A 17,483-nucleotide genomic window follows, 5' to 3' on the forward strand; every position below is an offset into this window, starting at 1 on the left:
CCTGTTCCTGCTTCAGCCGGGCTGGAGTCACTGCCTGAGACTGATAAAACCATCCATTTTAAGTGAATGCTCAGACACAGCAAGGACATTTTTGGGGGCCATTTACTCACCCCGAGTGATCTGTTTCTGTGCGTTGGGTACAGCGGCTCGCTGACCTTCCCTCGCAGCCATAGTGCAGTTTGTCCCTTTAAGGTCAAGGCCTAGCTCCCAGGCTCAGCCCCTTCAAGGACGGCAGTCGCCCCAGACAGATCACGTAACCAAGCGGGAAGTCAGCCCCGGTGAGAATTAGGGGCATGTATAAGGCAAGCTCTATGCTCAGTCTCGGAGACAGCAGGATTGAAGCAAGATCTGGAGTGAGGCCCAGAGACTGAGCAGTTGGGCGGAGGAATGCCAGGAGGAGGCCGGAGAGAAAAACCAAGCAGAGGCGGCCACCGTAGGAAGCGGCCCTGTGACAGGCAGGATTCTGCTCCTGTTTTAGAGTATGTCTACACTGCACCCGGGAGCAAGCCCCGCAGCCTGGTGACACAGGCTTGTGCCAGCCGGGCTTCAGCTAGTGCGCTAGAAAAAGCAGCAGCAACTTTGCGGCTTGGGTTCTTCTGGGTCTGAGTTCAGGTAGCGAGCCAGAGTCTCCAGCAGAACCGCAACATCCACACGGCTTTTTCTAGTGCCCTCGCTCGAGCCAAGCTAGTGAAAGGCTCGCCCAGTTGCAGCGTAGACATGCCCCTAGGGGTCCCAAGCTGCAGCCTGGAGTAGAAAGAAGAGCTGGGGGTGAAAAATTTCCCTGGGGCAAAGACCTAGCCTGGAGGAGGGCAGCTTCCTGAGCCTTGCTATAGGGATTGGTCAGCCCTCCCCACATGGAAGGGAAGATCATGGTGCTCTGTGCTGATCTCACGTTTGCCCTGGAAGGGAAAGATTCTTGCTTTGGGTAGAGGTCACAGCACTAAAATCAGCCAGAGAAATTGAGGCGGCAGCTGTTCTCCCACATTGGGGAGAAGCAAGCAGCTGGGGAAACACCCCTGTGGAAGGAGTGCTGCTAATGGCCAAGTTTCAAGACACTGTCACAAACACGTCAGAGGCACCGTGCTATAGTTGCTTAGTAAGATTACTCTGTACATCTCTTAAAATGCCTGAGCTAACATCTGTAACTTCCCTGTGCTGCAGACAGCCGAGCCAGGCCATCGTAGAGGAGACTACAGTTCCTACTGCTGCAGCATAGTCTCAGTGCTAGGGTCAGAGCCAGGCAGACAGAGTCTCTGGCATTCATCGTACCCGTTGGCATTGCTAGCATGCTCGGTGGAAGACACTCTGCCAGGTTTCCGTCATCCATCCCTCTGCCGTCAATTGCTGCTGGCAATTTACCACGCAACTCCTGCCATCGTGTCTGCAGATTGCAGAAGAGCATGGCCATTTTAGAAGAATTTTAGGGACGTGCACATCTCCAGAGTTGGACTCCAGAAGCAGTGTTAAGAGACTGCACACAACTGGCGAGTTACTCTGCGTGATACAGTACGCGTATGCAAGGAAGGAGGAATCTAGCAATGTGTTCACAGCAGGAGGAAAAGGTTAGAGCTCTAGACGGACAACAAATGGAGCTGTACGCTCCTGTGGAGTAAATTATTAACAAGCTGCCAGAGGATTGGATTGGACACCAAATGCACGGTCCCAGTTGGTTAATTTACAGTCTCGCTCCATGACAATGGCTCCACCAACCCCATCAGTTTCGTCCTCTCCTTTGCCTCTCTCAGCCTGCAGGCCTGGCTGGGGGGCTCAGACTTGGGGGTGGACGTGAAGCACGGTTCCTCGGCTGGCCTCAGTCTGCTCTTCACAGCAGCAAGCCAAGCCCCAACGGATGCGGTGCCCCAGTGGTTACCTTGCGCCCTCCAGACGCCCTCCTGCTCAGCGATCTCCGAGGTCTCCTCGGACGAACTCCGTGCTCTGCACTGACTGGTGCAGCAGAGGGAAGAACCGCTTTGCAGACAGCTGTGAGCACCCACGCCCAGGATTGGGCTGATATTAGCCACGGTGATGGAGAAGCCCTCTCCTTTACTTACCAGGTTATCTGGTACAGGTCTGAGCCTGCTGCCCTCCACCAGCTCCACAAGGCCGTCAGTCACGCAACTGATTGCTCCACTATCTGCATTCGGAAACGCAGCACCCTCTGCATCGGCACTGAAGTACAGAGTGGGACCCTCATGCATCTGCACTGTTCCTGCTGGGTGCTCCACAACGGCTTCCCAGGCAGCGTTCCCGTTGGCACTGCGGTCTGGAGCGAGAGGCACAGACACGTCTCCCATTTCGTCTGCCCGAGTATCATGTTTGCTCTTCGAGTCTATTGGCTTGCGCTCCTCTTGCACTGTTGGCGGCGTTCTTAAAGAGCACATGCCATGTTCGCTGCTTGCTAGAGTGACGTAAGTCGTCTCCTTCCCGCTCAGGCTTTCTCCAGCCCCGTCCTCTCCTGCCACAAGCCTCTGTCCCACCATCCTGGCTTCAGGAGTTCCAGAGCAACTTCCCATTGAAGAAAAGGCAAGTTTGGTCCCTGGCCCAGGCATGGCACTGCAGTGTTTGCTTGCCACCCATCCTTCCGGATAAAGCTCCCCAACGCCACCATCTCCAAAGGCTGCGTTGATCTTGGACACATCCCCAGTTTTCAAAGCTAGCTTTACCAACAGCCAGTGATGATGGTTCGCCCAGGTGTCCTTCATAGAAGTCTGACTTCCAAGTTCTCCAAGTGAGGTCTCAGTGTGTGCTCTAGAAGCAGGCCTGGTATGCACCACCTTTGACACTACTGCATTTGAAGATACAAAATCCCCCTGACCTGAAATTGCAAAGCTCTCTCCGGCTTCGTTGGTGGACTGGAAAGGGGATCCCTCTGTCCCGTTATCCTTTGTAGCTGTGATGCTGCACGATTTCTTCAGGAAAGCCTGCCAGATCTCTGTAGATTTGGGGTGTAGCAGACTATAATAGATGACCAGAGCTGCAGAGCCTGAAAGAGAGCAAAGAGGAACAAGGTGACATTTTTGCCAACACCTCACTGTGGCATGTAGTGCAAGACAGTTAGCAATACTCATGTGATTTGGTGTATGAACAGCAGTACCATTTGCTGATATTTAGTGGTATACAAAGTTGTTGAGGTAAGGGTCGGTTTTGCAATTTAAGCATTTTCAGTTGGTTATGTAAAGGACTCTACCGAAGCCGTGTCATGGGGAGGGACAATGCACCAGAGGCTAGATGCAATCTGGCTACACAGAACCTATATGAAGAATTCTTCCGGGAGCATCAGTATCCTCCCACTTGATGGCTCAAGGGCAGAGATAAGCAGTCCCTAAGTACTGGGAGGGGATATGTGTGAGCAATGATCCATCTAAGATGATGATCCAACAAGAGACTTGAGCAGAGCTTAGCATCTCTGCACATCGCTACCTAGTCGGAAGGCAGGTCAGTTGTTTTTAGCCCCAAATGTACCACGCAGACTTACTGCTTGCCAGTGGAAATTATTCCAGAGCGTTGTCTCGTGACATTTTCAAAAACATCATACAGAACTGCTTTGATGACTCTTGTGGCCTTCCAGCCTTCCTGTTGTGCTGCAGGGAGTTCCTCATTTTATTAGGGCCACCAATCTGCTTAGTCACTGGCAGATGAAGGGTAAGGGCTTGTGGTTAGCAGAGGACGTAGGAAGTCAAGGCGTGGACAGTGGAACAGCGGCTCGAAAATCAGAACATCCACCACTCCTAACGCCAGTCCAGAAAAGGCTTCTGCATCAGGTTCAGCGCACAGCCATCGGAGGCAAGGCAGAGGGTCGTGCAAAGCGCTGCCACGAACTCTGCAGTGCTCAGCATGCAGAGAGGGTGTTTTCGAGCTATCTCTGGGTTTGAGGGCAGACCCCAGCAATGAAGAGCAGGAGCTGTTGGGTTCCAGGGCTATGTTTCTGGAAATGGCCTTCAAAAAGCTTAATCTGGTGGAAGGAATTGTAGATTAGTAGGGTCATGGCACAGCGAAGCGGCATCCCGGAGCTGTTTCTGCAGAACAGCTTCTTGTCCACCCAGGAATCGAGAGACCCAAAGGAGACTTCTAGGGTGACATTTTCAAAGGCTCCTAAGTGACTTAGGTGCATTTGAAAACGTTACCCCCAGGCTCTTTGAAAATTAAGCTGAGGGCAGAAGGGAAGTCAATGGAATCAAGTATCAAGTTAGACGGCGTGATTCTCATCTTGAACAAATGCAGGATCTGCTCAGTTCCAGTCAGGAGATCGCTCAAGTCCTGGTCCGTGGCATGAGATGCAGTGCACGGCATGATAACGGGGGGCAGGGAGGAAAAGCAGTGACGGTGGTGAAGTGAGGAGTTACTTAGGGGCTTGATACTTCCCTCCCCACGTAAAGGAAACAACTTCCCAAGAAGATCCCAACAAGTTTGGAGCCAGGCTCCCTATGCAATTGAAGGGTGCACAGACTTGGAAAGCGCGATGCAGGGGCAATTTGCAAACCCCCAAGGTTCAGCGCGGAGAGCCGAACACAACCTAGCGGATACAAGGACAGCCATAGGGTTGGTTCCCCCTAACCCTGCCCATGGCAGCTGGTCCCTCCCCAACCAGGTCAAAGTGCATTAACTGTTCACCCCTATGGCATCACAGCCTCGGAGAGAGAAATTCAGTCAAGGTGTCAGTGGCTGCTTCCCAGCTCTGTGCTGTGACTCTCCTACTCCCGACTTGAGTCCCAAGGCCACTGCATGCCTGGGACAGTCTCTTGGGGGTGGAGAGCACATTGTGGAGAAGCCGCTTCCCCCACCCCATCCACGCAGGCGGAGAGGAACACCAGGCATAAGTTGAGCTGCTGTAAGTTACCCCAGGGGAGGAGATTGTGATGAGCAAGCACGATGCGAGAGAAACAAGGATAAAGTTTCCCGTGTGAGTCACCACACTGTTGCAAATGATAGTTGTGCCCAACATCCTTCACAATGCAGGGCGGGCCACGTTCAGGCCTCAAACTCATGCACTTGACTTAATGGGAGCCGCGATCACCCGCCAAGGGTCAAATCTAGTCCCTGAAAGAGGGGGAACCTCCCCCACCCTCCCACATTTCTGCACAGTCCTTTAGCAACATACTCTCACCCAGAAGAAAGGAACATACCTTAACAAGCCCAATCCCTTGTGTATCCCTACTCATTTCACGGGCGTGTGTTAAACCGGAAGAGTTTCGTCACAACATCGCCCACCCCAAACGCTCCAAAATCAGGAGTCAGGCTCTCAAAACAACGAGACTTTTTTACGCCAACCACAGCATTTGCTTCCTAGTTTCGGAGCCTTCAGGGTGCCCAACGCTCACTTTTTCAAGCATCCCTCTACTACTGTGAGGGCTAGAAAGTTACCCTTTTTAAAAGGAAAAGCTGAGATTCACTCCCACGGAACCACATCTGCTAGGAACCAGGACGCCGTGGTCTGAGCAGAAGTCAGGTCTAGTGGGCTAAGCAGGCATCCAGTTTGGGGAACGGAAGTGGGGGTCAGAGCTGGAGTCAACTCCCAAGTACCAGAGCCAGGGTGCTGAACCATAATGGGGCCCAGGAACCACAGCTGAGGATCAGAGCCAAGGCCGGATACCAAATGCCAAAGCTAAGGGTTGAGCCAGAATCAAGTTGAAGTTGAGAGAATCAAAGAAGTTGGGAGCAGGGGTCAAAACCAGAGTTGGTAGCCAATGGTCAGGAGCCAGGTAAAAGGACAGAAACGGGGGAGTGGCCAGGATCAGGGATGAAAGAGGAGCAAGGCAGGAGCTAGAAGCGAGGAGCAGGTCAGGAATGGAGCAGGAATCCACACCAGGCTTAGATCCGGTTTGCCGGAGGCAGGCAAGAGCAGCGCCCGACGGGGCGGCAGCAGAGTCTGCACAGCAGCTTGGATGGCCCAGCCGGGTCCCTTCCTGGCTTAAGTAGCGGCCATGAGCCAATCAGGCAGCCAGAGTCCTCGGATGCTCTGACGGAACTTCCAAGCTCAGCGAGATCTCACCTATCTCACCTGAGTGATGCCAAGGGAGCGTCAGCGACCCAGAGCCCCCCCCGGCTGCAGGTTCTAGACCTGCACCTTCCGGTCCTCACAATATGACTCCAGGAACCAGAGCTTTTAGAAAAAACACTGAACATTATGAGAAAATGGGGAGAGCTGGCAACACGATTCTAAGCAGGTTCCGACAGTACTCCCATCGGCATAGTACCCGAGGGCCTTCCGATTCAGATTCTGAGAAAGCAACAGATCTTACCCATCACGAATCCAGCCATCACAGTCCCTGCCGTAAACAGGCTACCCCACAGCACCCCCTGCACGAGGTCTGTGGCCAACAGCAAAAGGAAGACGTTCTCTGCCAGCATTATCTGCAGGGCAAAGGAAAGGCAGCAGTCACTCAGAGCTGCATGTGCTCCGGTTATAGACACGGCTCCTACCGTGGAGGGAGATAAACGATGCACATGAATAAGTGCTAAGCTTTACCTATTTATTTTGCCCTCACTTGCTGTCAGACCCTGAGCTTCTCCCCCACGTAGGTTTTGAATAGAAATGAAACGTGGCTCTTTGCTTATGAGAATAAACTGCAAGCTTGTACCGCACCTTTTTTTGTGCTGAAGCACAAATATACCAGCAACATGGAATGGGTTCAGCACAGATCTGGGAGTAGCATCAGACACGGCAGAACCACCAACATGCCTCTGCTGCCCACTGACAATAATAATAGGAGCCATTATTGTATCGAAAAGGAGTCTTCCAGGGCTGCCAATCCACATCTTTCACAGACACTAAACTCACTTAATCTTTATAATCTCTTCAATTCTAGAAACGTGTGTCGACTCCATTTATTGGAGCGGGATTTTGCAAGCGGAACTGATGCTGCCAACATAAAGATGTAGCTATGCATGCTAAAATAAGGGCAATCCAATCTTATGCCTCAGGGCAGAGATTGATCCTTTATAAAGGTCAGGAAGGAAGTGCCACCCCAGGGAGCACTGCTGTTCAAAGGGGGAGATGGGGAAATGGCTCACCGGAAGCAAGATGTGAAGGTCACTGCTGGAAGCCCTTGGGTGGGGTCTGTTATAGTTTATGGCCGGACTGTATGGGCTGCATTGTAGGACACACAGAAGCAGCCATGGCCCTTGCTGCCCAGGTTTTATGGTTGGATTAGTTCTTAACTCTTTTCATTGTTAGTGACTGACTACAAGAGCCTGGAAGAGACCGAGCGCTTACCACATAAAACACAGCCACTCTGTACTTGGAGGGGCCAGCCTGGAAGTTAATGTAGCAGAAGATGTACACAGCCCCCACCAGGAAGTTGAATAGTCTCCAGTGACAGGAACCTGCTACGATGTCGGTTTGCTGAGACACCAGCCAGAAGGACATCACGAGCCAGTGAGCACCTGGGCGGGGAGGGCAGAAAGCATAAAGCAAGTTAGCTGCCGCGGTGAGCTGAGGGGGAAGCTAGCAACTCACAAGCATCAGCACGGACGGGGGACCACTGGCAAGAAGCCCTGTGAGTGGACGGAGAAATCAGGGATCGAAGTGCAAAGGAACAGATTCACTTCCTTGCACCCGGGCCTGTGGGGCAGCACACGGAAAGCTTTGCCCGTGTTGTACCAGTCCTGGATGGAAGAAGGATTGCAGCCGCCAGGGCTGTCAAGGCAACACTGTTCATGTGCTGTGCATTTACTAAAAAAACAGATGATCTGGATTCAGACACCTGGGGTACGTCTACACTGTAGAGAAAAACCTGTGGTGCTGACTCACAGAGCCTGGGTCAATAGACTCGGGGCTAAAAGCCCAGGCTGTAAAACCCGGCGAGAGGGAAGGTCTCGGAGTCTGGGCTCTAGCCCGAGCGGGACAGTTTATTCTGCTATTTTAGCCCCGCAACCCGAGTTTACTGACCTGGGCTCTGAGACTCAGCGCTGCCGGTTTTTCTTTGCAGTGGAGACATACGCCTACCTCCCTGAGAGAACAGGAGAATGATGCCCCCTAGTGGCTGTTTGCAACAGATGACACAGGAGACTATTAACTGCAGGAGCATGCACAGGAAATCTGATCTTACCTGCTACAGCAAAGATCCAGACAGCGTAGACTTTGGCAAAGAGCACCAAGGCCACGACCCTTGATCCTAGCATCGCTGTCCTCCACAGCAACTGGCACAGGAGGGCAGCCGCTGGCATGTAGAGATGACCTGGTTTCATTAGGCACGTGAAGCGGCTATAAGAGACCAAAGCCCAGGAGAGGGAGAGCAGGGATAGTCCAGCGCTCACACCTACAAACGAAGGGGGAGGGACATTATCTGAAAGGCACCACGCGGGCTCAGAAATCCAGGTCATCTGCCTTCCACAGGAACGCAGGGTTTTCACTCCAGCTGGAGCATTTTACCAAACGTTCCTCCGCTCACCCGTGTTTGCTCTCCACTAAACTCTCACCCTGAATTTCTCTCCTTCCATCTCTCCCCGGAGGTATCAGTTTTATGAGGATTAAAAGCATCTTTTGCAACAGCCTTTAGGAGACTATCAATCCCCTGACAAGTGTTTTCGTGCTAACACACAGCAGTGCATCAAGCGCACCTTCCTATCAATACCTCATCAGCGCTGTCACAGTTTCAACAGAACTGCACCTGTACCTTCCACTTCTCCTCCCATGGTCCACCCCAGGGGTACCCAATCAGGTCTCCAGTCATCATCTGTCTCTGGGCAGGGACCCTGCCCACACCTTTCTGAGCTGGGGGTTTTAAGGCTGCACAGCACCCCCTGGCTTCCGTTGTGCTAGCCCCAGCAAGCTAGTCTGCCCAATAGCCAGCCCCTGGGCATTGCTTTCTCTCTGAGAGCTATGAACAGTGTGTTGCCCCCCATTACACCCAGCTCCTTCTGAGCAAGCATGTTTATTCTTCAGGTAGAAGCATTACAGAGAAAACAATCGAAATAATACAGATTTAAACCCACACGGAACGTACCAGGAGTCACCCATTCATCTTCTGAGGTTCTCATAGGCCAAAGTCCTTCCAACCCTTCCACAAGGGTTGGGGTCCCCCTTGGACCTTTGCTGATCAGAAGGAAGCCCACGAGTCAGTTGAGGCTCATTATTTTATAGCAAAAACCCTTTCTTGGTTTCCTAGTTGCTGGAAAACCCAGCCTGAGCCACTCTATGCAAACGACCACAGGGGATAGAATCTCCCCGGAGCGGTTTAGTCTCAGTGACTTGCCATAACCCTCCCCTCCTCCAACCCTGTTTTTAGTTCCTGGAGGTGCCGTGGGAAACTCTCCTCCACAGCACAGAATACTATCGCACATCAACCATTCATAAATGCAATACAGTGCTCCCCACAGACACTGCACGTGGTTGCAATCTCTCTTACAAGGACAGGCTGTTACACACTGTAGCAGATCAGAGAGCCTATGGAGAAACCTTTGTGTGTGAGGGAGGGACTCGTAGCACCTGTGGGACTGATATTCCCACGTGTGCACACGCAGAGTAGGGATACCACAGGCAGCGGCAGGGCAAATTTAGCCCATCCTCCCACAACCCTAGTCTGGGCGAACCAGCAGTTCCTTTAGTAGGTGTGTCTGGCACTGAACTGCAGCGTGGCCTTGGCAACACACAACCTTTCTGTACCTTAGTGTCCCTATTTGCAAAACACAGCTGACACTTGGCCTCCTTTAAAAAGCAGTTGGAGGGCTACAGATGGAGACAACTAAGCATCATGGTTCTTAACTCTTCATGCTCATTCAGTCCTTGGCTTCTCTTGTAAGACTGCCCCTTAGTGTCAGCCACAGTGGCTTCTCTCCAATGGGCCGAGAACACTAATTTTATCTTGCCCAGCTTTTCGGTGGCCTATCATCATGCACCTGAGCTGGATTCAAACCTGCCAGGGAAGTGGAGAGCTCTTCTCTGTAGAGGGCAGATTGCGGGTCCATTGCAGGAGATAATTCTGTAGTTGCAGAGAGATGACCTGGATAGTCCATCTCAACAGCAAGGATTCTATAATTCCTACCCCAAGATCAGTCCCTGAGCCATCACACACCCCAACAAAACCTAGTGATTAACTCCTCCAAAAGGCGAGACAACCACAGGCCTCCTGACGGCCTTCCGTGCCCACACACAGAACCCAAGTTAGATCCCCCGTCTCTCTGCTTTGGCATGAGCTAGCCACTGAGCAGAAGGCTGTTGAAGAGCAGTCGTGCTGCAGGCAGATTAAGAAGCGAAGCAGACACGCTCTGGGCTTTCTCTGCTGGAAGGAACGTGTCCACTGCGTGGGGTCACAAGAGCAACGGGTGGGAAAAGACGGGGAACCCTTGAGAGAGGGGGAGAGACACCCGCCTTTGCCACTCAAGATGCTCATTTTGAAAAACCTTGTTCTGAATTTGTTTTTCTCCAGTCAGTCTGCAATATGATCCTTCATCCTGAAAGTCCACTCCTGCGGCCTGTGCCCATCTACCCTGGGTACGTTAGAGGACAAGGGTCCATCACCCACTTACATCGCCTTCCTTCTACATTTAAAGACCCCCTACTCACCTGGGACAAGGCCAGTCGGTTCCACCGCTACAAAAACGTAGCTCTGTAGCAACAGGTGGGGCAAGGTCTGGAGCAGAGCTTCCAGCAGCCGCAGAACTGACAGGTCACCCTGCTGCATGAGGAGATCTCCAGCGATGGAGCTTCCTCCAGCCTTCGCAGCTGTCCACAGAGCGTCCCAGTGCCTGAAAGAGGAAAAACCACAATCAGGGCTCCTCGGGGCAAAGGATCTGGGCCTGATTCTGATCCTACTTCCACCAACTTTACAGCATAACTCTACTGCTTTCAGCAGTTACTTCTGATGTACAAAGGTGTGATCTACAGGAGAATCAGGCCTTGTGGACCCTGTAAAGTCATTTCCCCTTGTGTAAAGCAATGACATCCTGATCCGGGAGCATTTTACACCCAGCGTAAATGACTACACATGGTTTAAAGCAGAGGAAAATCAGGCCTCTTGTCTTAATGCTTCTCGGTAAAGCCACTTAGCACGTTGCTGGTGCTAGACAAATAATTCTGAGCAGGAATTCTAGGTGAAGTTATTAAATACACACACACGAATGATACACACTCTCAAGAGTTCTTTTACAGCCGCTCTGAGTGCATTAATGCTTAGAAAGCTGCTCCTCCACCTCCAGAACCACTATTTTATCAGGTTGAGTACCGTGAACTTTAGCTAATCCGTTAACACTGACACAGGTTTAATCAGTGACTCGTTACTGATATACACCCAATGTAGTTTATTTCACAGCTTTTAATCTTTTAGAGAGGTTTACTTAAGGTAGTTACCAGGGTTTTGCAATAAACCCTAGGCACACTGTAAATACAGCCATCTGGCAGACCTGCTATCAGCCAGAGGCTCTTAGTTTACTTTTACACTTCAGGCATGCACAGACATTCCCAACAGAGACACTGGATTTAATGGACATAAGGAGCGTCAAGGAACCAATAACCCCATCACTGCCACCATGAAAGGACAGCGCAAAAAGTGACAAGTCCGACATTTAGCTCACTTTCTCCAACTGCCTTCTGTCTGCAAAGGTTCATACAATGGGTGTTTCTCTGCCATGCAACTACAGAATCCTAATCCCTCAGCACAAAGACCAGTCAGCTCTACAATTGTGTTGCAGCACCGTCTTGTCTACACACAGAAATTTTACTGGTTCAACTAAAGGTTGGATGTCAAACCAATTCATTTAAAATGGTGCAACTCTGTGTGTGCACCAAGTTGTTTTCACGTGGTTCTATTTTAGCTGTTAACAGTCTCCCCGAACTACAGCATCTCAAAGGCTTTTGCATGATTCGTGACCGTGGTTAGGTCCCACCTACATTACAAAATGGAAGAGTTCTGGAACCAGCTCCCTAGACGGAGTTGTTGTAACACAGATGTGATTTGGTCATTTAGTCCATTCCTCTATCAGTGGAGCAACGGTCCCATGCAATTTGTCCTCCAATGCTTTCTCCAGTATAGCTTTAAAACGGTTCCCACCCTCTTATTTCACACCCTCCTAGGCCTCATTCGCCAGGCAGTGCTCTAGTTCAAGCACAAATTATTGAGCTAGAAGCTGGAATCGCTGGGTGAAATTCCCTGGCCTGCGCTATGCAGAACGTCAGACTAGATGATAACAGCCCATCCTGGCCTGAAAAGAAATCTGTGACAGTTTCTCCCCAATCATCTGCTAACATTATTAAATGTAACTGCATACGCTCAAGGGCGGAGATAAGAAATGCAGTTATGGAGATAGCTTGCAGTTCCAAGCTTCTGAGAGTGACTGGCTGCCTTAAGAAAAGTGCAACATGTCCTTGAGATGTCCATTTACAATGGCACTATTATATACTTTATAGCTAAGGAGAGCTTCACAAACAAGCAGAGGAAATACTACTGAATTAAAAAGAAGTCCCTCTGGCATTAATCAAAAGTTATATATAAAGTGCAAACAAGTTTTGTGAGCATTAACTGAGCATCTTCCACTTCCCTTCCCTTCCCTCCCACCCCAATTTAATGTGGACAAGATCAGAAGGGTTTTTAGGGTCTTCAATTAAAATCAGAACAAAAAACAAAAAAAAAAAAAACCACACCAGACAAATAAGCTTTCCTTCCAACACCAGGAACAATGGACAAATCCTTAGGACTTTTTTCCACCACTTGGGAAAAGAGAAGCATTCTCAAATAGTATCATAATATTGGGCCAGTCGATCTAAAAAATGACATTAAGAGTGTGATGTGTCTTTGCATGTCACCGAGGTGCCAGAACATGTCAACTTTCCCATCATCTTACTCCCAGCTCCCATCTTCCTCCAGATAGTAGAACCCCTATTTTACTATCCCCTATTTTATGCAGGATTGAGTTGGTAAAACTGAAAAGTTTATAAAACTGAACATCAAGATTACAGTAGGTGCAGTGCATAGGTGAACTGATTTATCACTCAATAACAGTTCATATAATCAATGGTAACAACTTGATAGCATGCTTGATTTTTCTGTGTGTGAGAAAACTGTACACATCCAGCTCCGCAGTTATCAGATCATTCTAGTTATTGACATGCAAAACACTGTATCCTGGTTGCATTGGGAGCTCTCTCTAGGAAAGATGCCCTTCCGGGAATGATCAGCTCCTTTTGTCCAGACATTGTTTATCCACAAACAAACCTGGGGTCTACAAACCCCCAATCAGAAGTCACACCTCCGTTCTGATGCTTGGATCCAAATGCTGCATCAGTTCCACTGGAACTTCCCCCTCTTCCTGACTGATCCTGCTGGGGACTCTGCCAGACTCAAAGCACTCCAGACCCTAAGCTGACCAGCCTGTTCCTGGGAACCTCTGAGCTGCATGGAGTGGTGAGACCACCCCCCTCCTCCCCCTGCCTTCTTTCCCCAACACATCTTTCCCCCCCCCCCTTAGTCCAGGTATAACTTTCTACTTTTGTAATCAAACCTGGGCTAGCTTTCTCCAATACCCCAACTGTAATTGTGTTGTATTGCCTTTGATTGTTTTTCTCTCCTTTGATTATTACTATTAGTATCATAAGTTTTATATACCTAGCAATAAAATAACTGTTATAATCAAACTGGTTGCCTCTTTATCTCTTTATCTCTCCAAACTTTATTTTACTCCTTTGTGTTCTTGGTCTCTATCTTGCTCTGTAGCAACGCTTCTCTTACCTAAGTCAAAGATCTCTGGAGTGCCCAAAAATCCTATGGGGTTTGCTCATCAAGGGGGTTCCTGCTAGAACAATTGTGGTGTAAAGGGGCATATGAAGGGGACAGCCGGGAAGTGCTGCTCTGCCTAGCCTATGGAGTCCAGGGGCAAATAAGGGTGCGGCTCAAGGTGCTGTTTGACCCACTGATTGAGTCCAGGGGCTAGCCAAAAAGGTGCTGTTTGGACCCAGCCTGCTCTGTTCTGGTGCGTTGCAAAGGGGCATATAAGGGTGGCCACTGAAAGTGTGGAGTCACCCAGCCTGCTGAGTTCATGGACACATAAGGGGTCAGCTGAGAGTGCTGATAGCCCGGTCTGCTCAGACACACTCAGTTAATCTGAAATGAGTGTGTGTATCTGTGGGGGGTTTATTTGAATCAGGTGCTGGAGGAACCCAGCCCTGAAAACCTTAGGTCCTGCAGGATAGCTCCATTGGGAGGGGGTTTTTGTAGCCCTATGAACACACAAGTAACACAAGCAGTACATTAGTAGAATCACACCCCTCGAATCACACACCCTTCCAGGAAGGTAACCCGAATAAATGAGCATACCCCAAGGTGAAGGGCAAATCTGGTAACAGCGCTGATCTCCCGTCTCCTTGGCTGCAGCAAGGAGCCTGCGCCGGTCTTTTAGCCCTGCGGAAACGCACTCCACCCGGGTCCTTAGGCAGTGGCTTCCTTCTGCAACCAGCAGCATTGAAAGCCCCCTGTGGGCCACTTTTGGCCCCTGGGCCACAGGTTGGGAACCACTGGTCTAACTCTACTTGGTCCTGCCTCAGCACAGGGGGCTGGACTTGATGACTTCTTGAGGTCCCTTCCTGCTTGACGTTTCTATAAATCTATGTTGGCCGAAGGATCAGAGTCACATACGGTGGCAGAAAGATGGTTCAGATAACCAGTCATTCATGAGAGCAATGCTCATAACATCAGGGTTCTACTGTAACTGGAAACCAGGCTAGCAACTTTCTAGAGAAGTGTTTACACACCGTTCTGTGCTTTGCAGTCTCAATGCTCCATAGGAAAATCCTGATCCTACATTGCAGAAAGAGACACCTAACACAATCCCCAGGGTTCTCCTTACCACATTACACACATGCATGCATGCACACGCTCCATGCAAAGTACATATATTTGACCTCAGAAGATTAGATTCCAAACCTCCTAATTTTTCAAATGCTACGAGTTGGTTTCTCACCTCTTCCAAATCCCCAGCTGCAGCACGTGCACTATCACTAGACAGCAGCCGCCTCTGTGCCCATCTGCCCGGAACCAAGAGAAGCTGAGGAGCTGAACTATGTAGGCAGGTAGAAGCAAGCCAATGGTCAACCAGCACCAGAGATACTGGCCAGAGAGAAGATAATGGACAATGGTGCAGACCCCTGAAAAAGGGAAAAGAAACAATACGACGGATGAGGACACACACGTGGTACCTCTCCACCTCCGCTCTAACAGTGCCAGACTTTGTGGCCCAAATCCCATCTGGCCACAGGCATTGTGGCTCTTTCTCCCATGCCACTGGTATGCCTGGGCAAAGCTCCCCATGAAGATCCACAGAGGCACTACATTAAACTCCTTCAAACTCACCTCTCCCACAATACCTACACAACGCTCAGCAATGGCGAGGCAGCTCATGTGCTGCCACCTCTGTTTGTCACTTTGAGCATAAGCATCTGAGCACACTACCTTGTGCTCCGTCAGTCTGTATCTTTTTGCATCCGTCTACAGTCTTATATTTAGATTGCAAGCTCTCTGGGAGGCAGCAACTGCCTTTTTCATTATCTGCTTGCACGGCGCAGGGGCCCTTCTTCATAAATGGGGCCGCTTGGCACTACCACCATACAAATTAATAATAAAAATAAATTCGCTGCTCTTACAGCAAGAGAGGGTTTAGATTAGGTTTTCAGTTTGGGCTCCCCTTCCCTTAACACTTTTGAAATCTTATTTCTAAGTGTAGGTTAATGCACGACATAACTATGCATGTTTCCTTCATTTATGTCATAAACTGTAAGTTTTCTGGAGCAGGGTCTATCCATTGCTGTGTGTGCGTACAGCACCTGGCACAATGGGGCCTAGATCTTGATTGGGGCCGTTAGGTACTACCACAATATTGACTTAGACTATAAGCTCCTTCAGGCAGGGGCTGTCTTTTTGTTCTGTTTGTACAGCACCTAGCACAATGGGGCCTGGTGCTAAGGCAATACAAATCACAAATAAATACTCTCTCCTCAGTTTAGCCAAAGACTTTTAAACGTGTAGGGGCTTGTTTCCTGAAGGTTGTGTGTACAGCAATGAATAAACTAATAAAGAACTTATATTGCACTCATCAGTAGACCGCACAGTGCTTTACCAAGGTGATCAGCATCATCATCCCCAAATTAAGGGAGCAGGAGAGGGAAGAGACCTGCCTAAGGCTACTCAGAATCAGCAGGCTGGAAACAAATCCAGGTCTCCTGAGTCCCAGTCTAGTGCTTTATCACTTTGGCCACATGGTCTCCCCAAAGATGTTGTAGTCGTCTGCACTTCCACTGCTGTCAGCGATGGATCTAGGGGAGCCAGGGAGACGCCGAGGAACGGCTCAGGCCAACCCAGATCATAGAATCACAGGCGATGAGGGTTGGAAGGAAGCTCAGAGGTCTCCTAGTCCAACCCCCGGCTCAAAGCAGGGCCAAGCCCGAACTCCCCAAACTCTGGGCTTGCTCAGGTTGAGGATTCTGGCGCCAGTCACTGAAAACACGTTTCAGTCCATAAAACGCCTGGCAAATCAACAGAGCATAACGGAGTGGGGGAAGGGAGGGTTAAGCAACGCCTCGCGGGACCCTCCCCTCGCCAGCAGCCCTGAGCACGGGGCATCAGCACAAGGTGCCGCTTCTCCCATCCACCTGCCGGCTCTGGGAGGGCAGCAGCGCCCACGGGGGCAGCCTGCAGAGGAAGGGGGCAGCGGGAGCAGGAGGAACCCGGCACACACAGGGTTACGGATTTTAAAAACTACGCGCGCTGCAAGTTCCTCGGTGCAGCCGCAGCAGCCGCCGCTCCGGGAAACGGCCGGAGCCGGGGCCGCCGCTCCCCGTGTCCTGCTGCTGCTGCTCAGACCCCCTGTGCTAGGGGCTCAGCGGGGTGCACGCACTGCACTGCACTGCACGGCCCCGGGGGGGAGGGATGTGTCATTCAGGTCGGTGGGTGCTCGCTGCGTGGGGGGAGCTCCGTGCATTTGTGGCAGGGACCGGGGGGGGGAGGGGGGTCAGCGCCGTTACACGCGTGCATTGCATTGCATTGCATTGGCGGGGGGGGGAGGGGGGGAGAGGCGTCGTCGGGTGTCCGCTGCTGCGCGTGCACCCCCCCCCAAGTTAGCCGCGTGCAGGGGGAACTCACGCACGCGCACTCTGTTCGGCCGCGAGCCACAGGAGCGAGAGTCCCGCGAAGGCCGCGCGCATCCTCCCGGGGCAGCGCGAGCCAGGCTCAGCGCGCTCAGACCCAGCACCCGCTGCAAGCACCGAGTCCGGCACTGGCAGCCCTTCCCCGCCCCTCCCGGCTGCGCTGCAGACAGTCCCACCCCTTAAAGGGCCAGCGGCCTGGGCCTTTGCAAGGCTCCCTCCCCCTTAGCGGCCTGCCAGGTGTTTGTCTAACCTGTTCTTAAAACCCTCCAAAGGATGGAGCGTCTGCAATCTGCAGAGGCAGTGTGCTCCAGGGCTTACCCACCCCAACCCTTAGGCAGCTTTTCCCTATATCTAGCTTACCTCCCTCTGGCTGCAGGTTAAGCCCATTGCTTCTCATCCTGGCCTCAGTGGCTCA

General features: G+C 51.1%; 1 protein-coding gene across 1 annotated transcript; it reads right to left on the bottom strand.

The window, feature by feature from the left end:
* Positions 1 to 1,429: 1,429 nt before the first annotated feature.
* On the bottom strand, positions 1,430 to 17,125 carry XKR5 (XK related 5). The gene is made up of 7 exons (XM_067544981.1): positions 17,068 to 17,125; positions 14,890 to 15,073; positions 10,505 to 10,686; positions 8,049 to 8,258; positions 7,214 to 7,383; positions 6,240 to 6,351; positions 1,430 to 2,983 (listed from the first exon to the last, which is right to left on the bottom strand). Exons 1-7 carry the CDS (start codon positions 17,123 to 17,125, stop codon positions 1,671 to 1,673), a joined length of 2,229 nt encoding a protein of 742 aa, XP_067401082.1. The 3' UTR covers positions 1,430 to 1,670.
* Positions 17,126 to 17,483: the final 358 nt, after the last annotated feature.

Source organism: Emydura macquarii, unplaced genomic scaffold, assembly GCF_026122565.2.
Source record: "Emydura macquarii macquarii isolate MOO-44397 ecotype Brisbane River unplaced genomic scaffold, CSIRO-AGI_Emac_v2 contig_1041, whole genome shotgun sequence".
NCBI lineage: Eukaryota > Metazoa > Chordata > Testudines > Chelidae > Emydura > Emydura macquarii.

What these genes read in the sequence shown, in the direction of transcription:
- XKR5 (XM_067544981.1), bottom strand. Translation starts at nt 17,125, where the DNA reads ATGCGCGCGGCCTTCGCGGGACTCTCGCTCCTGTGGCTCGCGGCCGAA. An exon ending in GAGTGGCTGTGTTTTATGTG is followed by an intron (nt 6,352 to 7,213) that starts GTAAGCGCTCGG and finishes TTTGCCCTGCAG; the next exon opens with ATAATGCTGGCAGAGAACGT. An exon ending in GATGGCTGGATTCGTGATGG is followed by an intron (nt 2,984 to 6,239) that starts GTAAGATCTGTT and finishes GCTCTCTTTCAG; the next exon opens with GCTCTGCAGCTCTGGTCATC.